At 48.0% G+C, this 25,100-nt stretch overlaps 1 protein-coding gene across 1 annotated transcript; it reads right to left on the reverse strand.

The window, feature by feature from the left end:
• Nucleotides 1-13,952: 13,952 nt before the first annotated feature.
• LOC146192199 (uncharacterized) lies at nucleotides 13,953-24,403 on the reverse strand. Its single transcript, XM_084600426.1, has 5 exons — nucleotides 24,187-24,403; nucleotides 20,305-20,368; nucleotides 18,055-18,194; nucleotides 15,245-15,307; nucleotides 13,953-14,116 (listed from the first exon to the last, which is right to left on the reverse strand). The coding sequence occupies exons 1-5, from the start codon at nucleotides 24,401-24,403 to the stop codon at nucleotides 13,953-13,955; spliced, it is 648 nt and encodes a 215-aa protein (XP_084456552.1).
• Nucleotides 24,404-25,100: the final 697 nt, after the last annotated feature.

Here is a 25,100-nt window from a genome sequence, read left to right on the forward strand (position 1 = left end):
TCCAATGAACACGCTTTGGTGGTCCGTAAAGTAGTGACTCTTGGTCTGAACACTGGTAATTACATAGTAGTCCGAATGTCTATATATCACCAAGTCTAGACTGCTACCCCATTGGGTAGTACTCTCGCTCTGCACTACTCATAGACGATTCTTTGGCATTCAGAGAGTCCATGAAACTACTCTCGCTTACTGAACTTGTAGAACGCCGCCGGGCTCGCCATTCTGCGGCATAGGCGCGTTGCTTAGCCAACCGCTCGTGCCTTTCTTTATCTGTCTTCTCGGCACGGCGCCGGCGTTTGCGCGCAACACGTCGCTCCAGTGACGACATGACTAAGCAGAGCGCTTCAAGCCGCACGAGAGACGCCAACGCGGCGGAGGAATTGGCAGTAGCGCTCGCTTGTGTCGGTACCAAGGCTAAATTCATACTATGCGATAGCAAAAATGCGGTCAGAAATTTTGGGAAGGGAAGAATATCAGAAGAAGCTAAACGAGTCCTCGAATCGAGGCCGCTTGAGCACAACGTGGACATTATATGGATACCAGCACATGAATCCATCGCAGGGAATGAGGCTGCTCACGAGTTTGCCCGAGCTCTCTATCACCGGGCGGCTGCCGACCAGCCATCTTGCATGGATATAAAAGATAGCCTAATCTCGTATAAAGAGGTTACAGAGCACTATAAACTAACCAGAAGGGTCTATCCGCCGCCAGACCGTTCCCTCGGAAACGGGAAGACTACAAGGGGGCAATCATATTAGTCCCTTTTGGGTATATGCAACAATTTCAAAAGATGAAAAGGATCTACATTGCATAACATGTGGGAGATGGGGCACTCTAGATCATATTATTTGGGAATGATGGTTTGGTTGGTTTGGTTTGTGGGGTTTAACGTCCCAAAGCAACTCAGGCTATGAGAGACGCCGTAGTGGAGAACTCCGGAAATTTCGACCACCTGGGGTTCTTTAACGTGCACTGACAACGCACAGCACACGGGCGCCTTGCTTTTCGCCTCCATCGAAAAGCTGCCGCCGAGGCCGGGATTCGATCCCGCGTCCTTGGGAACAATAGTCGAGCGCCGTAACCACTGCGCCACCCCGGCGGGGTTATTTGGGAATGAAACAACAGCCCAGGAGCTATAGAAAATATAGATAGAGACACCTGGGAGACCCTGCTGCGAAGCGAGGACCCCGCTCAGCAGCAGCAAGCCATCCGCCTGGCGGCTGAGGCCGTGAAGCAACAATGCATATTCACCAGACCTTAGTTCGCGAGGCTTCTGAGTAAGGCTCCATCAGACCTGCGTGCCGAGGAGTCCGAAACGGAGCTTCTTCTCGGTGGAAATAAAGGTTTTCAACAACAACAACGCGCCTGCGGTGCCCGTTTACCCTCTCCTAGCAAGCGCCCTCACGCGGCGGGCCGAGAAGGCCGTCACGTGGCAGCAGCCGCGCCGAGCGAAGAACGACTACGGCCGAAGCACGGCCGCTCAATGGAGGCGCACTTGGGTGCGGCCCGTCGCGTCGCCCAGAAGAGCCGTATTGCGCCTAGTTCTCATCGCCACCGCAGCGGCGCCACCGCTCCGGGACGAGTTCGGGCGAAGAGCTGCGCGCAGCGGCCGTGGCTGTGCTTTCGTTTCGGCGTCCGCGTGGTCGGCGCTTGCTCAATTTAGGATTATGAGCGGCGTTTCACTCAGTATGTGATGCTATGTGCAAGTTTGCTATTGATAAGGTGATAGCGGCAAGTCATCATCACTAGGCTTTTCCAAGTCATTCGTGGTCTTCCGTTTACAACGAGAACGGGGCAGTCGTGTGCTTCGCTGAGTGCGCACCCATTTAGTTGCGTTTCAACCACTGTAATAACGTATTAGATATTTGCAATCTTGAAATCGGGACATGGTTTGGGGCCATTTATTCAGCGTGCACTTTTCTGGACGTAGCGTTCAACATTATTGTTCAGCCTGTTCCTCCGTTTTCACTGGAAATAATATTCAAGTGGGTACCACCACCAAAACATACTAGCTATACACAAACTGTTGCAAAAGAAACAACACAAGACAGCCAGTTCAACGACACGCCCGCAGGCTCTGACAATTTTTTTCTCGTTTATGAAGCCGCGTGATGCACAGAAGACACGCAAGCTTATTTTACAAGCGAAGAACTTTTCTCGAAAAAGGTTTATGTGCAAGCGTGATTTTTTCCACTGTCTGATTAATGTTGCCTGTCCAGTTGGTCAGCAGTGGTCGCATTAGTTTAGTTAGGTCCTTAGTGTGACTGCGGTCTTTTCTCTCGCAAATCAACTCTGGAAATTGCACAAAATAGGGAAGAATGGATGAAATTAACATGTTGCATAGCTTGCTGCTTCTTGTGACCTGCAGGAACTTCATCACCTTGCTAACAAAAGTGCATGGTGATTTTCAGATACCATAGGCGTCCATCTTCAAGAATTTTGATAAGTCCAGGGTTTTGCAGGAATCACAAGGCACAAAGTTAATAAATGGATGGGGACTAATAAAATAAAATTATTGACACTCTAAAGTAAGCACTAGAAGTTATTTGAACTTTGGTAACATATAAATAATGAGAACACGGGCAGGCACTGAAAACAGAATAAATAAAAATGTTTCATGAGATTCTGTTAAACTATTCATACTTTCTCTTCAAATGGACGTGCAAGGTAACCAGCCAAAAATTCAATCGGTGCTAACTCTATGTCAGCTGCTGGTTCACACCACACATGAATGAATCCAAGCCGACTCGAAAACTCTCTCGCAGCAGACGTGATATGGCAGTTGACAAGGTACGACTTTCATAATCACGAATGCCAAGTTTTATAGCTGTCTATTGTTGATAGGTGCATTTGCAGACTGATGCTTGCAAGATGCCAACCTGCACAAAGCATGGCAAATTGTGTATCTCAGTCGATATATTTTTTTTTTTCGCTAGTTGTACCTTCAGTATTTTCTCCGAGGTGAAAACTGCAGCCCTTGCGTCAACTCTGTCGTTCCCGCCTTTGAATTGCCTTAGGCTGCTAAAAAGCGATACTACAGGCCTGCTGTTGAGGGCCTGCTTTAGGGCGTATCGAAAGCTGAAAATAAGATTCGGTTAAACGCAATGCACTTGTAAGGCACACAGAAGACGTTGCAAGATATTTGATGTGATCAAGAAGGTACTTAATTTGCGCCACTGTGGATCTGGTTGTCATGATTGTTGCTTCGTACGTTAATTTGCTTGGTTAGCCTTTGCTTCGACGTGCCTCCTAGGACCTGAATGTCTTTGATTTGGCAAAGTCCAACTCTAACCAAGAGAGTCACTCGTCATCTGACAAATAGAGCGGCTCCTCTTGGTGTCTCTATGGCTTCACTTATGCGATGTTGGGCAAGGCATACCATTTTGATATCATCGTCAAAAAAGTGATCGTGGCGCAGCTATCTTGAAACACACAGGATAACACGGGGGGTTGTCCAGGGGGAAATGAAGTGTAGCTATAACAAGTGGGGAAAATAAAGCTATTGACTAGCGCACATTAATTTTTTCAAGGTTGTTTGGCTCAACATGAGCCCGCATGAGTAACTCAACTTGTAATGTGGACAGTTCGGGGACACGGAGGGGACAGCTGAAGGAAGCAGGATCTTCAGTTTTATGTTCTTCCTGTAATCGTCATCTGTGAAGTGCAGTGAGTATACCAGTGACTTGTCACTCGGCTCCCACCGGCTTCCTTTTCCGTCCTAACCTTCCCGACATATGTTTTTCAGCCATGCTGCTCGACGTTGTGAATCGCACGGGAACCCATGGTAACCGATCTTTTCTTGCTTTCGTGGTGCACAGCGGCGCACAGCAGTTGCCTGGCATGGTGCTGCATACGCTTAGGACGCTGTTATGCTGAGTAGTCAAAACGATAACACGCGCCAACCCAGCCAGCGCGCTCCTTCCGCGTCGTCTGCTCGCCCGTGCCGGCGGCGCCTTGTCCTGGAGTGGTGGCGCCCCCGCGGCGGAAACTGTAACTTCTCCCAATACGCGCTTCCCCAGCCATTGAGGCGCGACGCGACGGGCCGCACCAAGTGCGCCTCCATTGAGCGGCCGTGGCCGAAGAGACGAGTTTGGGCCCCTGCTCTCCTCTGGTCGTGACGTCACGCTGTCACGTGGTAGTCGCCGCGCCGAACGAAGGACCAACTGCGGCCGAAGAGACGAGTTGGAGCCCCTGCTCTCCTCTGGTCGTGACGTCACGCTGTCACGTGGTGCGCCGGAGCGAAGGAACCACCTTCACCGACGGCAGAAAAGTGCTAGCAGTATTGCTTTCGCAATAAAAAAAAAACCGGAGCGTGGCACAGTGATAGAGCGCTTGGCTCAGGATCCGGAATGGAGGTTCGATTCTCGAATGGAGACAAATTTTTTTATGAGGAGGAGTCGCACACCTCTTAAGCGTTGCTAGGCGACGCCGGAAAAGCTTGGCAAGAGGGCTGCGCAGCTGTGTGCGTGAACAACCTTTATTTCCACCAAAATGGAGCCCCCCTACTCTCCACTCCCGGCGTGCAGGCCTAGGGGACGGGGACCGAGACCTCCGCGATTCAGTTCAGTCCGCGGTCTCCCACTATCTTCCTAATATCACATAGCTTTATGTACAGCGCCTCGAGGATGCCATCTAACCATCGCGTTCGCTACCTACCTTTCTGCTATGACCCTCAATCTTTCCCAGCATCAAAGTCTTCACCAACGAGAGAGGCAGGCAAAGAGGTCTTGGTTCCTTGTGGCCTCTTCCGCCAGACGGATCGCTTGCTTCTGAAGAGTTGGATCCTCGCTCCGCGGAAGGGTTTCCCAGGCCTCTGCACTATTTTTGTCTTAACCCCTGGTGAGCTAGCGCATTCCCAAATTACGTGGTTGAGGGTTCCTCTCTCCCTACATTGCTTACATTTATCGTCCTGTCTCTAATCTTTCTGGAGGTGATAGGTCCAGACCGGGTGGATGTAATTTCCTGCCTGTTGACGCCGCCATACAGTCGCCTCTTTGTTGCTCAGCCGCTTAGCCGGTGGTGGCACCAGCTTTCTGCTTTGTAATTTTCGACTATTTCTGTGCAATTTAATAGACGTTCGTCCATGTCCTAGTAATCGGGCGGCTCCACGGCTACCCGGGAGTAGAGAGCTCGGGCTAACTCATGTGCCGCCTCGTTACCAAGAACAGACGCGTGCGCTGGAGTAGGTGGTGAAATTACTTCGAAGCCCTATACCATTTTGGCACCTCTTTCTCTCTTTCTGCTTTCCTTCCACCTTCTCCTTTCGCTGACAGATGATGCGCCTTTCGTTAACTGCAAACTAATTTAGTGTAGCTTAAATATAGTACAGACATTTGAATCCTATGCATGAGAACGTTTTATATCAAATCAAAACGAACCATAAGCGGGGTAAGCAGTGCTGCACACCTGCTTCGCATTTGATTAAGTGCTCAAATCACCTGTAATGTTTCTTATTTTATTCTATTTAAGTTTTTATTCCTCCTTAATTCCCACACATCGCCTTCCAGAGCTCCCTTTGCGAATTCGCGCTAGTTGGTCGTATGTGTGATGTCATCAGACGCATGGCATGACATCACGAATGGATGACGTTGCATACCATCGCTAGTCACTCTTTACTTAGCCTAAATAATCAATTCAGTAATGACAATTACTTAATTGCAATAATTCATTTCTCACCAAATATTGTTAATTACGCTCAAATATTTTCATATGATTATTTCTAAGTGAGTTGGATGGATGGAAACAACTTTATTTAATAAAAACAAAAAAAAGAAAAAGTCTTCCAGGGTTGTCCCCTACTAGTCCAGGAGTCCACGGGCTTTAGCTTCACATAGAGCCCGATCGACCAGCCATTTCTGACCGGCGGGTTGAGCTGTCCGCAAAGCAGCCTCCCAGGAAGAAAAGGTGGGATAGGGGATGGGGGCACTGCCTAGGGGGAAGGACATTCCCACAGGTAGTGGAAAAGTGAGAATTTTGGCTCGCCACAGGTGTCGCAGTGAGGGGGCAAGCCAGGGTGAAGGCATGAGAGACGGTAGGGGGAAATGAAACAATCCGTCTGCAATTGTCGCCATGTAGCACTAGATAAGGGTGACAAGGTGCTGTGGGGTGGTGGCAGTGTCATGCGCTTGTGTTTGTAGAATGTGGTGATTTGGTGGTATGTAGAAAGGACCGATGCGGTCTCCTGCGCGGAGTTGGGTGCCTGATCATCCGGGGCTCGGGTAGAGAGTTCTCGAGCCAGCGCATGAACGCGCTCATTACCGGGGATCGAGGCATGCCCTAGGATCCACGTTAGATTAACCGTTCGGTCGAGAGAGGTGGCGGTGGTAAGAATATGATGCGCGGCAGGTGTCGCCACGCCGTTTAGGTAGTGGCTGTATGCCGCCTGAGAATCTGTACAAATTTCGGTAATGGCTTCGTCAATGGCTGAATGGGCAAGCGCGAGTGCGATGGCGGCTCGTTCCGCTTCTGCAGGCGAATTAGTTCGGATAATGGCGGCGGACCCCACTCTGCCATCCTCGTAGGCAGCGACTGCAGTGAAAAATCTTACTTTAGAATTCCCTGCCGCGTCGACATAGAGGATATCAGAGCGGTTGCGGTATCTTTTGGTGTAATAGCTGGCTCTAACTTTCCGCCTTCCCTGATAAAGACAAGCGCCCATGTTGCGTGGTAGGGGCTTCTGGTATATGTGATCCTGCCTGCCCGGAGAGATCATGAAAGTTGCAGCACTTGCTGGGGTGGCGATGGGTGGATTGAGACGGAGTTGTCGCGGTAGGCATCGTCCTGTTTCCGTGCGACTCAGGCGGACTAATTGGTTGGTGCGTTGAGCTTCTATTAATTCGTTCACGGTATTGTGAGTACCAGTGGCCAGCAGACGTTCTGTGCTAACCGTCCGCGGAAGACGTAGGGCGGAGGTTACGGCCATGCGTATTAGGATGTCCGCCTGCTCTGTTTGGCGCTGGTAGGAGGTGGTATGTGATTCGGCTAATGATTAACGCATTGGTCATATTGAGGGTTTCGCGTTCCGACAGCCCATGGTTGCGCGCAGCCACACGCCTGATTAGTCCAGCAACCTGCTTAGTCTGTCTTTGCAAGAGTTGAAGGGTGGCGGTTGCATCAAGTGCGTTGTTAATGAGAAGGCCGAGAATCTTCATCTCAGACACAATGGGCACTGGGTTTCCGTACATGTGAAGTTCAATGGGGGGGATCACCGGGTATGGGTTTAAGCTGCATTAGTTCCGATTTAGTTGGGGAGCATCGGAGGCCTGTGTTTTCTAGATAGGTGGTGGTGATGTCTATGGCAGACTGCAAGATATTCTGGGCTGTTCCAAGGGATCCGCCTGTTGTCCAGAGGGTTATATCATCTGCATATAAGGCTGTGTGGAGCTCTGGGATAGCAGCAAGGGCCTTTGCTAATGGCGCTAGGGCCACGTTTAAAAGTAGCGGTGATAGGACCGCCCCTTGAGGTGTTCCACGGTTAGGCAGAGCGAAAGGCTGGGAGGCAATATCCCCAAGGTAAAGTTGTGCCGTGCGTCCCTGAAGAAAGGCCCGAACATACTGCCATATGCGCGTGCCGCAGCCCGTGGTGGCTAATGTCGTCAGGACATGGTCATGGCTTATCGTGTCGAATGCCTTTTGAATATCCATGGCCAGTGTGGCGCGCGTAGAGGCTGTACTTCGCTTAGTGTATAAGAGAGACTCTTTAAGGGCGTTTGGGTATAAATCGCATGCTGGCGTGGGTCCAGGTTGATGGGAGCGTCCCAGCGTGCCAGTGGTTATTAAAGAGTTCCGTGAGTTCCTGGAGAGAGACTTCGTCCAGATTGAGTAATGCCTTGTACGTTATGCCGTCCGGTCCTGGCGCCGTGGAGCGGCGAATCTTAAGGAATGCTCGGCGAACTTCACTTAAGGTGATGTCAGCATCAAGTTCGGAGTTAGGCGGAGGTGGATTTAGTGGATCTGCTGACTGAAGGGATATGGGTATATAAGTGTCCCGTAGTTGACCAATTACGTCGGTACCTTTTTGGAGTTCTAGCTGCATCAGACGTTGTGTGTTTACTTGTGTCTGTGCTTTAGTGGTTGTTGGATCTAAAAGAGCGCGTAGGAGGGCCCACGTGCGTTTAGTGCTTAATGTACCCTTGAGGTCAATAAAGACACAACAGATCATTATGTAAAACAGGTATTGGGCTCTGATATGTTCAGCGCCTGTTGCTGAAGGGAACGACGACAAGCATGTTTAACGCGCGTGACGGGCAGGAAAGAAAACGACAACGAAGCTCGCTTCGACGCTCGTACGTGTGCTGACACGTCTCACGACTGATCGCAGAACGTTCCATTGACGTATCGCCCTGTTCAAGGTCTTCTGCAACAAGTGGTGGAGGTGCCAGCAATCCCCTCAACCTGGAGCTTCGCAGCCGAGCTTTGCCTACCACTTCCGCGATGCCTGAGACCGCCAGCCAACCGCCAACCCCATCGCCTGTCATCTGTCCCGGTGCAGCGCGTCAGCGCGACCCAGCCATCTTCAGCGGCACCGATAACACGGATGTAGAAGACTGGTTGGTGTCGTATGAACGCGTAAGTGCGTACAACAAATGGGACGACACCGTGAAGCTCACAAACGACATTTTCTATTTGAGCGACGTTGCCAATCTATGGTTTCGCAACCATGAGAGTGACATTTCTACGTGGACGGCTCTCAAGACCAGCCTGACCGAAGTTTTTGGCCGTCCCGCTATACGTAAGCTTCGCGCCGAGCAACGCTTGCGAAGTCGGGCACAACAAACCGGCGAAAACTTCACCAGTTTCATAGAAGATGTCGTAGACCTCTGCAAGTGCGTAAACCCTACCATGAGCGACGCCGAGAAGATTGAACACATTATGGAAGGCATTGACGATGACGCCTTCCAGATGCTGGTCGCCAAAAACCTCCAAACTGTGTCCGACGTTATAAACTTCTGCCAAAGCTTCGATGAGCTGCGCAAGAGGCGACTTTCCACACGACGTGCTGGCCTTCAGCAGGCCACTCTTTCCAGCTTGGCTCTCTCCGAGGGCGGTGCCCAGGACCAGCAGTCGCTAATACAGTACATTCAACAGTTTGTTCTTGAGGAAGTCGCACGCCAGCTTTTCTTGTCCACCTTCACTTGCCCGCCAGCACCTGCGCCTGCGCCGCCGCTTACTCCCACTCTTCAGCGTGTCATACAAGAGCAGGTCGCTGAGGTTCTCTCTTCGCCTCCTCAGCAGCCGTTCGTGGCGGCTCCTCTTACATACGCTGATGTTTTGGTGCGCCCCCCCCCCCCCTGTCGCCCCTGTGTACAGCCGGCTTCCCCTCCTATACGAGCCTCAGGGACGTCACCAAACTGAGCAACCTACAATCCCCCCTTATCGTCCGGTTCTCCGCCGTCGGCCACAGCCACACCCTTCCAGCCCCTGGCGCACACAAGACAATCGACCTATTTGCTACGCCTGTGGAGTCGCCGGCCATGTGGCTCGTTTGTGCCGCAATCGTAGCCCTCGTTCTTACGACTATACACGTGAGTCAATGTACAATCTTCCTCCGTCCGCCTCGCCTCTGTTCCCTGAGCCTCCTCCGCAGTCCTCTTCAAGTTACGGTCGCCGCTCCCACCGCTCGCCTTCTCCTGGCCGTCGTTCCCGTTCTCCGATGCTCCGCCGCCAATCAGCCGTTAACACAGAAAACTAACGGCCGCAGTTCCGGAGGCAAGAACTGCGCCATCAGCGACCAAATCAAGACCTGTTCACGTACCAGCCAACATTATTACCATATTCATCGAGGGAGTTCCTGTCGAAGCACTTGTAGACACTGGCGCAGCCGTTTCTGTTCATATTTACGCCCTCTGTCGCAAACTCAAAAAGGTGATGACGCCGCTTCCTGCAATTTCTCTTCGCACAGCCAGCGTTCAGGACATTCGACCATTAGCCGCCTGCACCGCCCGCCTTGTTATCGACGACAATCAATACACAATAGAATTCCTCGTCCTCGCCCGCTCATCACACGACGTTATCCTTGGTTGGGACTTCCTCTCCAATCATAACGCCATAATAGACTGCGCCCGTGCTCAACTTGAGTTATCACCCCTCAGTGGCACGTTTTTCGACACACCCGCTTGTGCTGCCGCTACCGTTCACGTCGCAGAGGACACCGACGTTCCGCCTTTCTCCTCAGAGCTTGTGCCTCTGTATTGCGCAGCTCTTTCGGACGCCACTGTTATCTACACACCTTCGTTACGATGCGCTGACCAAAAATCCGTGTTGCTGCCCAATGCTGTGCTGACAATTTTTCGCCACTCAAGTGCTATTTTTGTTTGTAACCCGTGCCCCTGCCTTACCACTTTACTTCGCGGCCAGTCACTGGGTAGTGTTGCTTTGCCCGATTCCACGCCCACATATCCCTTCGGCGATACCATCGCCGGCCTCCACATCAGCGCCATAACACCTATTCCTGTCGCCGCTCCATCATCATCATCCCTCGAAGTTTTCCACCGGTCCGTCGATGCTGGCCTGACGCCCTTACAACCTGTAAAACAGGTATTGGGCTCTGATATGTTCAGCGCCTGTTGCTGAAGAGAACGACGACAAGCATGTTGAACGCGCGTGACGGGCATTAAAGAAAACGACAACGTAGCTCGCTTCGACGCTCGTACGTGTGCTGACACGTCTCACGACTGATCGCAGAACGTTCCATTGACGTATCGCCCTGTTCAAGGTCATCTACAACAATTGCTTATTACTATTGACCACAATTTGTATTGATTAATCACTGCCTTTATATACTTCGCCACACTACTCTTCGGATCATGACTGGTGACGTCACATCAGGCGGCACATTTTGGAAACACTTCCGGTGCTGACATAAGCTAGCAATGATTTAGATTTAAGAAAGACGTTGATTACTAACTGTACTACGCTGCCTTGTCTAAGGCAAAGTTGTAAACGCTGGCCATGTAAAATCCAGCATAACGTTCCCTAGAGAACTTTCGAGCATAAACTTCACGAAGATTGTTTTCAGTCTGCCATTTGAAACGCACTAAAGATGAGCTCGCTTTTTTATGATTGGAATGTCACTCAACATATTTGTTAGGTGTAGTGCATCCGCTCCAGCCATTTTGCGTCTGTCCGTTTTGTAGAAGCAGTTACGTGTCCGACGAACAACCCTGAGGCCCGACACCACTGAATGCTGCTAAAGTACTGTTTGCTGATGTATTGCTCTCTCGCAGCGTAATACGCATGAAGCGGAAATGCTTGCCATTGTTCTACTATATACAGTAAGGAGGTCAGTTTCTTCATGCGCGTAAAGAGCGTTTCTTGCACTTAGGTGAAAATCAGTTCAGTTCAGGCGTTCAGTCGTGTCCGACTCTTCGTGACCCTATGGACCATGTCACGCCACGCTTTCCGGTCTCTCACTATCTTCTTAACATCACATAGCTTCATCTGCAATGCCTCGAGAATGCCATCTAACCATCGCGTTCGCTGCCTACCCCTTCTCCGGCGACCCTCAACCTTTCCCAACATCAAATCTTTCTCCAGCGACTCCTCTCTTCTCATCAGATGACCAAAGTAGCTGAGCTTTAACTTTAGAATTTGACCCTCCAATGAGCAGTCAGGGTTTATGGTCGACAATATCGACTGATTTGATCTTCTGGCAGTCCAAGGAACTCTTAATAGTCTTCGCCAGCACCACAATTCAAACCCGTCAATCCTTCGGCGGTCAGCCTTTTTCACAGTCCAACTCTCGCATCCATACATCACAACTGGAAAGACCATAGCACGGGTTATACGGATCTTGGTTGGCAGACTAATGTCTCTGCAGCATAAATCACTCTTGTAAGACCGTGCATCAAGTGACTTAAAATTATAAGTATCGTTCCCCAAAAATCAGTTCACACCTTTAAATCTGTTGCTAACATGACAGACGTGGTTAAACTGCGCACGTACGCCATCCAAAACAATTCATTTGGTGTCCTATTCTCAATTAATGCACATATAGTTAGACGTCATCTCGATCTATCTGGATAGCTTTTTTTGCGATGGAATCGCCACCCAATGCGAATGACCAAAGAGATGAAACTACGCAGCAGCAAATTATATCCGTTCCCACATTTCCTATTCCAAGACCTTATCCATTCCCCTGAGAAATTCCATCTCACTCAACCTTCCTTGGTAGATTTCAATTGTAAGACATGGGCTCACAAGTCGATGTTTTCTTGTTTGGTGTCTTGCGAGTATATAAAGGAATGAGTAGGCAGAGCAACGGTATTACCTTCTCTTTTCACGCGTTGCATTATATGAAAAGGCAGCTGGAGCATTTTCAGTGTGAAATATTTTTAGTTCCGTATAGCAGTTAGGCGCGATAGCAGTTAGAACGCGGTACCTTTCTCCGTTTACTTAATGCAACTTTACATTCGGCACACCCAAACACGTGTGCGTGCGTGCGTGTGTGTGTGTGTGTGTGTGTGTGCGCGTGCGTGCGTGCGTGTGTGTGTGTGTGTGTGTGTGTGTGTGTGTGTGTGTGTGTGTGTGTGTGTGTGTGTGTGTGTGTGTGTGTGTGTGTGTGTGTGTGTGTGTGTGTGTGTGTGTGTGTGTGTGTGTGTGTGTGTGTGTGTGTGTGTGTGTGTGTGTGTGTGTGTGTGTGTGTGTGTGTGTGTGTGTGTGTGTGTGTGTGTGTGTGTGTGTGTGTGTGTGTGTGTGTGTGTGTGTGTGTGTGTGTGTGTGTGTGTGTGTGTGTCATACAGTGAGCTGGTTAAAAAGGTGTTAGTGTTGTGCCAGACATTTCCGACACACCCCAGCAAATTTTTATTTTTTGTCTGGTCGAATGACCGTACAGGGGTAACAAAAAGCCGGATCATATATCCGGGGCTGCTTCCTTTTGCTGTCGCCGCTGGCCAGCCAAGGTTGTCCAAAGCAGTGGGGATATCTGCGGTGGAGGAAAGGGGCCATATATATTAGAAATTATCTCTACGAAGCACGAGGTCAGACCTCAATGAAGGCAGGATACACTGGAGGTGATAGGAACATACACACCGGAGCACGAAAAAAGATACAGGCCTTTATAAATATTGCGAGCATTTCTGACTAGGTGATAGAAGTCAACAGGCACGCAGTTTATCTTCAGAGAAGATACGCCCTATCGAATCTATTTCCGGGGAGACTTTGGGGAAAGGTAAATAACCCGACCACTACAATATCCGCGAAAAATATTTGTGTATCGTGAAAACACCAATCGAGCGAAGTATCGCATTGCTCACGTGAGGCAGCATTGATTACCCTGCGCCCTAGCAACTGCTCGGACTGACAACGTTGGTCCGAACAAGCGTAGAATTACATTTAAAAAAACTGGAAGCGTGCAGACTGTACAGCAATGTTTCCTCCTTCGGTGCTCCTGATAGGGCCTACTTTGTTGATGCATATCGCGCATGGCTTGAGCACAGCACGAAGAATCACACATGCATTCCCAGGCAGCTGGCACGTAGAAATGACGACATATGCGTCCGAGTAGTACTTTGGTTTCCAGCCCACCCGTATGTTACAAAACTACGGTAAACAACGGAAGTTTTATTTTTACGTTACCATTAAAACCAAGTATGTCATGGTACTGACACAGTCACTGCCCTCAGGCGAATTGCAACTAACGGTTCATGGTTCGTATTCTATTTATTTTCAACCTATAACATGCATAAACAATGGCACCACATCTGTGTCCGGCAATCTGATTTTAGCATATCTGTTCCCATTGCGTGCTGCGCACTGCGAAACAAAGCGCGGTGAAAGAGCTTCTGCTAAACTCAAGTAATCATCAGCCGTCATTGTTGCCATGTTCAGCTGACGTCTCTCATTGCCGCAAAGTGCTGACTCTAAATCTATATCATCCTAGACACAGGAAAGCAGTAATCGTTTACAGCAACTAGTTGCCCGGCACTTCGGATGGCTCACAGGCAAATTGGATCCTATCCTCTCGCCAGACGCTTGATGTTCCTCATCAGCGCGGATTCTTTGTGGCCGTTCTTGGCGCCGTGCTTGGCAGCCGCATGATGCTTTGGCGACGTGTGCTCGGCCTTGTCAGCCGCTTTCACCTGGGGAGCATCCAGGTTCAACAGGTCCACATCGGCCACTGCGAGAAGAGATGTCTCGATGTACACCACATTCTTGGCGGTGCTACAAGGATAGCGTGGATGGCGTCACATTTACTTAATTAGTCAACAGTGCTAATCATATGCATTCCTTAATTGTCTCTCGTAATAAAGACTAGAATAAGTGATGTTTTACGAACTAGCTCCTACCTTTGGTAGAACACCAGAATATATGTAGTTTCAGAGATGAAAGTTTTAGTAGAAGGAAGTATTATCAGCGAAGGCTGAACCGGTTTGCAGCAGCAGATTACAGCCAGCTAAATAGGTCAACATGTACGCTGGTACGTGTACGCTATGCTAAAACATCGTCGATATCATAATGCTTCATACAGAACGCCAAAAAAAATAGGGGAGAACGTAATGAATCCAATGCCTCTAAACGTTCTTTACATTAGCATATTACTCAAACACCTTAGGGTATTCGTCCTGCAGCGCAGCGAGACACACAGACCTGAAAGATACCGGAACCATCTGAATCAATACGTACGTACAGAAAAAAAAGCGCGCAACCAAGGAAAGCGGGACGTCAATCAAGGAGACGAGGAAACTGGCGGTAATATTTTGGCTGCGGCCGAGCAGGGCAGCGCCATCAGGAGACCCGCATCGGGGCGAATTCTCTTATGATTATTAACTGACTGCCTGATAATGATGACGAAGACGATGATAATGATTTAGCACTAACCATTGTGTGCGGCTTCACCCAAGCAACGTAGACGCGATCGTGCTGGCTGGAGCTAGCACTTTTTCCGTTGATCGTACGGACTTAAAACCGTCGGCAAGTGTGAATTCAAACTGGTTCTTACAGCCACTATTTTCCAGACATGCACGCAATTGCACACACCCGCACAGTGCAGCCGTCTCGATTAGGTCCTTTTGACTTTCTATTTTATTGGCAGTGAATCCCATGGAGACCCAGGTGTGTAGTCTCACGTAGGAAATGCCAACATATCGGCTTATACGCATCACATGCTATCTGGTTTTGGGGGCCTGTTCAGCTGCACTGTGCTGTTTCCCGTCTGCTCAGGGCTACGCAGTGCCTCTACTGCCCGATGCGAGGGCAAGTACCGACAAGGTATTGGTGGTAAATTGAGAAACTGGAAATCTCTTACCTTCCTCGTGCTCCATAGGGAACTCTTGTCGCCTTTTATGACCCGAATGATGCTTCCTGGTGACTGGGAAAGAAGAATGAAAACGCGATGAAAGCTTAATCGCTTTGTTTCTTGACGTCGTTTATAAGTGACCCATTGAATGTACTATAGCAATAAATAAGCACGTTGCTACTATTGGGCCGAGTCCTAAATAAAGATAACTAGATTCGCCGCAAGATGATATCGAAGTCTTCGCGGAGGTCTCTAGCTTCATGTTTACATTTCGGGCTGTGGAAGAATTCTTTTTTTTTTTATTGATATTTTCGCATTACGACCCTTGATGAGTATTTTCTAAGACTCGCGGAAACAAAACGTGCTGCAATTCATAAGCAATCGTGCAGAGGCAAGAAAATTTAGCTCTAAATTTACATGCCGTGTCAAAAATATGAGCATGACCTAAAAGATGGCGTCTCTAACTAGCCGATCGAAAAATCTCTCGGCCAATTTAAACATATTGGCTGCTGGCTGACAGTTAGTTACTGCAGAAGATGCAGTGCCCTTCAGAAATCCTTTAAATGCTTTATGTAAGTTCTTTCACATTGCGACCAACTATTTATGCGGATAGTATTTGCGCAGAAGAATATGGCGTTGTGGTTATGATCGATCTTTGATTAAGGTATTAAATTTTGAGACCCACAGTACTGGAGGCCCCCAAATTCACACTTCCTTGGGAACCATTATATTGCACCGGAATGTCGCCCTACAAATGAGCATGTGATTTCGCCTCAGTTGAAACGGGTCTGTAGTAATCAAGAAAGAGCATCCTCGGGTCCTTGGCCAACTCTGCCCAGGAATTTCATGGCAACGCTGTGCCCAATTTCGCAAATTTTAATTTGACTGATTCATCAGATCAGAAATTCGCAATACTCGTGTCGTGTCCACTAGTTTCGCCCATTGCAGCCGGACATTTGCAATGACCTGCTCAAGGCATATGTATAACTTCCAGAATCAGTATTTGACAACTGCGATTCATGTTTAGGTCTTAAAGCAATAGGGAGTTTTTAGTGGGTGGTTCTGGGGGTCACATTTACTCGGCGCTTCTCAGATCTCTCTGCTAGCATATTTGTAAGAAAGCTGATAATTGCTTTTATGATTCAATCTATGCAATTGCCGGATGTATACGTCGTCGCAATAGGCAATGCCCTTGTTAATGGTAGCCGTGAATTAGTTGCCGTCTTTTTTCAAGGTCCTGTTTCAGGCCTATGAGCATTAAAAGTCGATGAAACTGGATCTTAGAGCATGGAGGTTTATAAGACTGCGTTTTTAAAGTACAACTCTCTTAACAACCAACTGTCGCTATTCAGCTGCGGTTGGTGTTGGTTGTATTCTTACTAAATGCTTTCGCAGAAGGAAAAAAAAAAACGTCAGTAACAGTTGAATAGCAACGTTTTCCTTTCCAATAAGATTAACGTCATGCGAATAGTACTAGCTATCTTTACTGGCCCTAGCATACCCTGCTAGTAATTAATTCCTCGCGTTCGTAGGAGACACACGTTTGTTATTGTTCCTATAAGTAGTTCTTAATATTATTAATAGTAGTGTAAGTTCCTATAAGTAGACGATTGCTTCACTGGACTTTGAGATTTATTGCTGAACTAAAATGCGAGCTTTTGCAGACTCTTGTCATCTTTCATATTACCTAGATTGCATTAGGGGGACATTAAGTAATTTGCAAACCGAATTTTATCCTGGCTTAAATCTGATGATCAGGTGCTGTATCCGCTTTGAAGTTTGACTGCGGCAGACAAATATTCGTTTTTTTTTTGTGTGTGTGTGACAAGAAAAACAGACAACAAATGTCTGGTTGCTCTTTCGAGCTCATTATGTATTCCATCAAAATGAAATAAGCGTGCTGATACTACCTTTATTTTCAAAATAGGCCATTGTTACTGACTCATGCATTTCGGTATATTTGGGCATTTATCATATTAAAGAGTCACTTGTGAAAGTTTTATTGCGGTTTTTAAATGTGCTAACCTAACAATGCAGCTAGGCTTCAATGCTTGCTACGAGTCCATTTAGCACAAGAACAGCATTTGAACACAAAGCCAGAGCAACACGCCTTGAAAAATGCGGCACTAACCCTGGTGGGTGGTCAGCAAGCCCAGACTCCCAGTTGTTGATGATTACACCACTACTAACTAGGCCCATTTTTCGGCAGCTCCCATAACTGGGCACAGTGGATGCAGCGAAATGAAATTCTCATTTTCTCTTGTTATTTTTGAATTTCTGCCTTCAGTTTGTGAGTAGTGTTTACAGCACATAGATTTAGGATATTAGATATAGGTTCACTGTGAAGACGTTTAACGGTAAAAGATGCGCTCAAATATTTCTGCTTTCGTTTAGGACACAGATGTCTCCTAAAAATATGTTCAGAACAAAGAAGCCCAATATGTTGCGCAGTCTTCAGATACAAAAGAGAGCATAATTCTCTTGTAAACGTTGCTTCATACTATTTCAGTCGCTTTCGCATATATAAACAACATATCGCAAATTATTTCCTGGACAACCTAGACTCATATATGTGCGTTAATATTTTCCACTCATATATTTGGATCATTTCTACACACTGACATGTCGGTCGGTGATAATATTTCTCTCAAACTGACAAGTCCAGCCGGCCATGCAAAATCACTGGAGTCTAGCATGTAGTCAGAGTTCATGTCATAATTTCGAGTGTTTAATGCCAGACAAATAGCGGTGACTGGCGTGCAGATATGTTCCATTTGAAGCTTCTGTCAAACTTCTCGGGTGCCGCTTAGCAAACTCACGCTTCGGCACGACCACGGTGACGATGAGGAGCATGGCGAGGAGGACGAGAAACAGCGTTCCGCACACTATGATCACCGTGAGGATGTTGTCCGTGTTGAGGAGACCCCCGCGGCGCTGCGGCGGGGCGGCTTGGATCACACTGCGACGGCGAAATGATACGCGGTTAACGTTGACACTCTCTAACCACAATGGGGGGGGGGGGGGGGGGGGGGACGCTACGCATTGCTCGCGGTTCGCTGCACGTTTATAGTACGCGTGACCCTGGATGAGTATTTTGGTCTTTTCGTTTCTCACTCATTTCAGGAGCTGTACAATAGCAGTGACTAAAACAGAATGCATGAATTAAAAACCAAAGCCAAGCCACCCAGAACATGTGCCGCTGGTTTGGCAACATCGCCCCAGCTAAGTGCCCTAATTCGCCGCATCCACTACGGCTGAATCGCAGAGGCCATGTTCCGCCGATTTGCCGTACCCACAGCTGGTCGTTTCTAAAGACGAGACTATAGCGTGAATGAAGCTCTTCAGGCTTGATAAAATTGTGTAGTCATTCACTTGCATCAACACTCTCAGGCAGCATATTACTGGCGCGAGGTTAACGAAGTAATGGACATCATGGGCGTAACTATGTCCCGACCAGCGTCATGTCGCTATCATGGGCTTCGTCACCACAGGGAGAAGCCAACGGTATGCAAGACAATAGAAAAGGAACCGGGATGCAAATTTAGATTTTACGTGTTTCGGACAGTTCCCATTAAAATTAAGAAATAAAACAATCGTTAAAGAAGGCTATGTGGGGATGAACAACAGACACACTCGTCGTCGGGTCTGCACAAACATATTTTGGCAGGACCCGCTGTGCCAGGAGGGAACGGGACAGCGAACCGCCGGCATTAAATCCTGCTGCCACGTAGCACTAACGGCGCGTGCTTGGCAGGCGTGCTGAGGCTGTCGTCGTCTTCTTCGCCGAGATGACGATGGCATGCCACAGGGATGCTATGATGTTCGCACCGCAGTCATCACGATATTTATTTTATTTATTTTAATGCTGCAGGAACAGAAAGCTACTGAGTGTTTTTTTTTTTTTTTTTCATTGAAATAAACGTCCTATAGGTGCCGCCTTAAACATATAGCCCAAATGACAGCGCTACCTACAATGCGCGCTAACCAGGTATGTGCTCACTAAGTTCCTGTACGTTGTCCCCATTCACGACATGTCTCAGAGCGCCGGATAAAGAATCCATTTGTGAGGACGAGAACATGCGATGTTTTCTTGTAACGTCATGCTATGCGGAGATGGCCGCCAATTCGCCAGAAGAATGTCTCTCGCGAATAGTGCTTGTAATATGAGCCTTCCGGGTGAAACTGATTCACTCAGAGTATCGCTTGTATGCGCCCCAGGAGAGATCAAATATCGACACGTTTCTTATTAGTTTCGTTTTATAAACTTTTACCCCAATAGGTCGTATAATGCGAAGTAAACTATGGCGGCGTCACATACATACGTAGCGCCCCGAACCACTTCGCGTACCTCTGGCAGTCACTGGATATTCTCTGAGCGCGTGAACCGGTTGGGGCACAGGGGACGAATTGGATATGGGTGTATGAATACATCGTAGAATGTGCCAAGTCTAGTGGTGTTATTCATTGTGACTTCGTTGATGGTATATACTTATGCGAGTACAATTCGTGGTATCTAACCTTGGGTAAGACAGTGGAAGAAGTCTTGGATTTTATTGTTTGGTCCTGCAATGATACTTTGCGCATACCTTATTCCTACAGTTCTGCATACTCGCAACTAAACCTCATACATCTAAACGTATTCTATTCATTTAACACCGCTGCCGAAGCGTGCGCTGCGTCAACCTGACACACCAAGGATGCTCTCGGCTGAAGCTCAATGTTACGTTTCGGCGGCGTGATTCTGTGATTCAAATCATTCCCGCTTCTCCAGAGTACATCACCATGTAATGCAGCTGCCAAATGTCCAACTCTCATTTCAGATTAAAAAAAATGAACCTCCGAATCTGTAGCACAAAACTGTGTCCTACGATGGTTTCTGAACTCTATTGAGCGGCCGTGGTTCAACAATGACATCCGTCGATTCAGCGGTAGATGTCACAGAAGTTAACCGCTGCGTTTTTGTCGAAGAAGCTCCCCAGATTGCAGGAAGAGTAAGTGGTCATCCTTTCTTTGTATCTTCACGACGAGGCGGATTCCCCGTAGGTATTCATAGGCACATGTGTACTCACTATCGTCGGGGACTTCGGGGCATTCCGTATGCGTAGTTGGCGTAGCCTGGATCATAGGCCATGGCTGCAACAGGGAGGAATACAGAAAAGCCTTTGAGCTAGTGTTGTGCAGGAAAATGAGGGACGGTTTAGCGTGCTAAGTACAAAAACGAAATAGTTGGCATGCCACTTCAGTTTTCACTTTGGTACTGCTTGGGTTCGAGATTCAGTTTTCAAGGTCAATGTCCACGCAAAAATCTGTTAAATGGTTGAGTGTTAGCCTTAATTAACGCGCTATAAATTTCTAGGGCCGCGTACAGCATGTAAAAAGGGCAATGCAATAATAACGTTGTAACTTCGATCTATCACTCATAGACGCAATTTGATTAATGCAATCATATTTAAGGCACAGCCTGGGCACTGGCAGTTACACACGCGCAATATTCGGCAGCGGCGATGGCGCAGTGCTCTAATCCAATGGCCAGCGTAGCTGATCCGTCCTCGCCGTTGAGACCATACGAAACCGACAAGCGTGGGCCGCGTTCTACGTGGCACATGCGGTACAACAGGACGCTCCACGCCCGCCGTTCCCTATTCGTATTTTGTAAAAAATGACAAACAACCCTTGTCCTTTCTTGCTATCGCTCCCCTCTGTACTCCTGGCTACCCTCTCTCTAACCTTTTTTTTCCCTGCCGGCCACAATTAACTTGGGTTCCTAAGGTATTTGGTAGCGACTGCTGCGGCCGGGAACATTATTTTCCTTCCTTTTTGATTGACATTTGGTTAATAAATCACTATCACCACCACCCGCTGCTATAAAGGAAGGTTACAGAGGCGAAACTCTCAAGGATAGGTTAGACACAACACAAATACCAAATAAAGTGAAAGATAAAACAGCCGTGGTGACACAGTGGTTAGGGCGCTCGACGACTGCGCCCGAGGATGCGGGATCGAATCCCGGCCTCGGCGGCCGCTTTTCGCTCGGGGCGCAAAGCTAGGCGTGCGTGTGCTGTGCGACGTTGGGGCACGCTAAAGAACTCCAGGGGGGTCGACATTTGCGGAGTCCTCCACTACGGCTTCTCTCATACCCTGAGTCGCTTTGGAATGTTAAACCCCACAGCCAAATCAAAGACAAAATAGCATTTGCCGTACCTCAGTGGTAAACCGCGGCTAACAAAGCAACTGGAGAGGAAGTAAGGACGTCCTGTCGATACCTGCTGTACGCGATCGCTATAACTAAATACGGTGAACTATAAGGATAGTTACTGGACACATAATAAAAGCTTATCGCTAGAAATAAAAGAAAAAAGCCAAGGCAGGAAGAGGAATCAGCTTAAAGAAACGAGGGAATCATCACCAGTTTAACTTCGCGCACTTTAGGACAAAGGTCTCTTTTATGTAACGCTTCAATTTACCCTCTTCTCTGCAGCGGTTCGTCCTCATCTTGGCAGTGTTACTAATCTCATATCTCCCTTCTGATAAGTTAGTTTCCTATTGGACCTCGCTTTGTTGCCTCAGGAACCATCGCAATGTGTGCTGCCCATTACTATTTCCTCCTCTTTATTTTGACTAAGATGCTAACCCACGTCTCTTCTCTAACTCTGCCCTCTTAACTAAGAAAATGTAAGATGAGATAGCTGTCGCCGCAGCTGACTGGTAGAGCATCGGATGCGAGATTCGGAGGACGTGGGTTCGGATCGCCCTGGCGACATGTAGTTGTTTGTCTTGTAAGTGTTTAATCAATTATCTTTCCGAATTATTGCTGCTTCACATTCATCAGCGAAAAAAAAGTTCTCTATGTCTTCGTTTGCATCACTGACTATTTACTTCCATCATATATATGTCAAAATGAAACCGCTCGTTTTCTCTGATTTTAATTGCTAACTCGCGGCCAGGATATTTTTCATTTAAGTTTATTTTAGCCTCAACTGCGGCCTGCCAGATTGCAATGAATGGAGATACATCGAAGAAATCAGGAATACAGGTTCGAACTGCCTGAAATTATCGCCTGGATTTACCCAGAAGCAAAGCCAAACTAAACCGGTGGGGAAAAGGGCTGCGTAGAAAACAATATGGAACAGAAAGTATTCCTCATAGCTTGATGATTTTGTGCGTCGATTCCTTAATTGGTCCTGCTCGTTTCAATGTCCGCTCAACTTCGTTTGCACACAAAAGGTTTGAAAGCCACGCACGCTTTGGCGAACCAACGGCGCGATCGACTATTGTCATGTACTACGATTGGGACAGCATTCATAACTGTGCGCGCAAGAATACTCTGCCGTAGCTACCAACGCACTTGTGTTTCAATCTAACATTAAATGACATTTATTCGCAGCGATTTGCATCATCCTGTATGGTCATGCAAGACCTATAGTTTTGCTTCTTTTTGTTGGCGCGTTATTTTGTCATATTTTGTGTTATATTCTGCATTCCACCCCGTACTGTGATGCCTCCTGGGTCCGGCAGGGATATAAGGAAATAAACATCATGGCGGTTACAAAGTTCGTTGGTTAGTTTGTGGGCTTTAACGTCTCAAAGCGACTCAGGCTATGAGAGACGCCGTAGTAGATGACTCCGGAAATTTTGACCGCCTGAGGTTCTTTAACGTGCACTGACATCGCACAGCACACGGACGACACTCCATTTCGTCTCCATCGAAACGCAGCCGCCGAGGCCGGATTATTTGGACTGGAATACAGCTGTCTCAGATGCCGAAGCTTTGAACAAAAGGTCCTTTTTGTGGTAGGTTTCAGCCCATCGCGTAAACCCGGCCGGTAGCCACATTTGACCTTTAGAGCGACCGCAGATGGGGCCCCTCTTCAAGAAGTCGGGTCGACCCGGGCGGTAGCCCCGCCGCGCCGCAGCCTAAACATTCGCACCAAACTTAGTTACACTACATGATGAACCTGAGCGTAGCCATGCAATATTGCTTACGCAACCTACCGGGTTTAACTAAAGCTGAACACCAGCTAATTTTTTTGTCAGAAGCCCATCACCATCGCCCTGAGCGGAGCTGTTGATGTACCAACTGCGCTGGCATGGACGAACAGTATTGTTCAGCGTGAGGCCGCATCAATCAACCTCAAGCGAGAACAATCAAAGTGGGACGTTATGCCCCACTCGAGTGTGTTCGCCAAAATGTACAGGAGCAAGCCCGGACAGCGATTTCCGGAAGTTGAGCATCCGCTTTCTCATAGTAAGCATGGTGCCTGTATTAATCTCTAAAGGCTGCAGATTTTCACTTATGAGGTGATCGGTTTGTTAAAGAGTCACACGGTTGATAACGGTGTTATTCAACCTCTAATTTACGCGTTCATATTGTTCGATTAATGCGAGGCTGTGGTGGTATATATTTATGCCAGCTGGCCTTTCACATAATGTGGCATCTGATGACGGCCAAGTTTTCTGGCGGGCCGCATCAGCTAGGTATATGTGATGTAGATTCAGAAATAAAAACAACGATGCAACCCAATTAGTCTATGGACATAATATAGAATTATCCCAGACCAGAGCCAACGGTTTATCAAAAATATCATACCACAAAGGAAAATCTAGGTGTTTTCCTAACTGCACTGCAGTAAGAAGAGTCAGTAGTATAATGAATCTTTGGGTTTTAATAACAGGAATCATCTGTATGATGCGTAGCGTAAATATCGCTAATATTTCCAAATCCGCTCCGTCCTGTGCCTTTCTGTGTAGATCTTGGCGCCAAGTGTCGGTTTCAGAGCTGCTGCTCAGCCTTGAGTGCATTTTTTTTTCGAACTCCTTCGGCAGCAGCCGTTCATTTAAGTGAGCACCGACAGTAGGCAGTTACATGGCATACAAACACTACATTAACAAACGGTACTTTCCTGGTGAACGAAAGAAAGAAAACGATAAGAAACTATGCCCTAAACACGTACGGGACATGGCAGGATTCGAAGGCACGCCCATGGCAGTTGGGCCGTATGGGTCACCGGCGTACGCCTGCGTAGTAAATATGGGCGGTGCCTGCTGGGTTGTATACGCCGGGCCGGCGTAGCCTCCAGGCGTCGGCGCGTAAGTGGCCCCAGGAGTGTACATGCCTCCAGGTTGGGCATACGCGCCCTGCGCGTACGCGTCCTGCTGGCCGTATTGCATGGGCACCGCCTGCAAAAGACAACATGACACCTCAAGGTACACGGCTGAGTATGCTAAAAAAATTACGCCGCTCCGGGCCATGAGTATTTCTGGGAGCAGAGTCATCAGCCTCACCGCATTGGCAGGGAATTGTAGATATCAAACTTAGCTGTAAAATAATTTAGAACCGCACAGATACTGCATTAAGATAATTCCAAAACAGTATCATTGGAGCGATGTTGGGGGCTCCTAGTCGACTCCTTCATACATCTATTTACCCACTGCGCGTTAAGATGTGCCGCCACTCTTCAACATCCGATGCTATCACTCGATGATGTTACCTAGCACTTTTTTCGAATGACCCATGATTCGCGTGATTAATGAATTACATGACTCAACACTTCCATGCCACATGACTTATGACTCATTGATGAAACAGCTCTACTTTATACCATGTCATACAACTCTCATCCAGTCGTTCTCTGATGATGCCATTTGCTGATGACGTCACGAGGGGCTAAATTCCAGCCACATATTCTGCGGGCACTTCCGACACTAACACAGCCTGCTAATGCTTTCGCAAAATTAAAATCTATTTGCTGTGTATATTGTTGTTTTGAAAAACTAATAACGCAACGCCCTTTATTTTGACTTCCTGAATTAGAACGTGCATAATGAGGGTCGCCGGAGTGGAGGCGCTAAGTTTTACTCAACTATG

This window comes from Amblyomma maculatum, chromosome 4 (genome assembly GCF_055883805.1).
Source record: "Amblyomma maculatum isolate TAMU_Amacu chromosome 4, ASM5588380v1, whole genome shotgun sequence".
NCBI lineage: Eukaryota > Metazoa > Arthropoda > Arachnida > Ixodida > Ixodidae > Amblyomma > Amblyomma maculatum.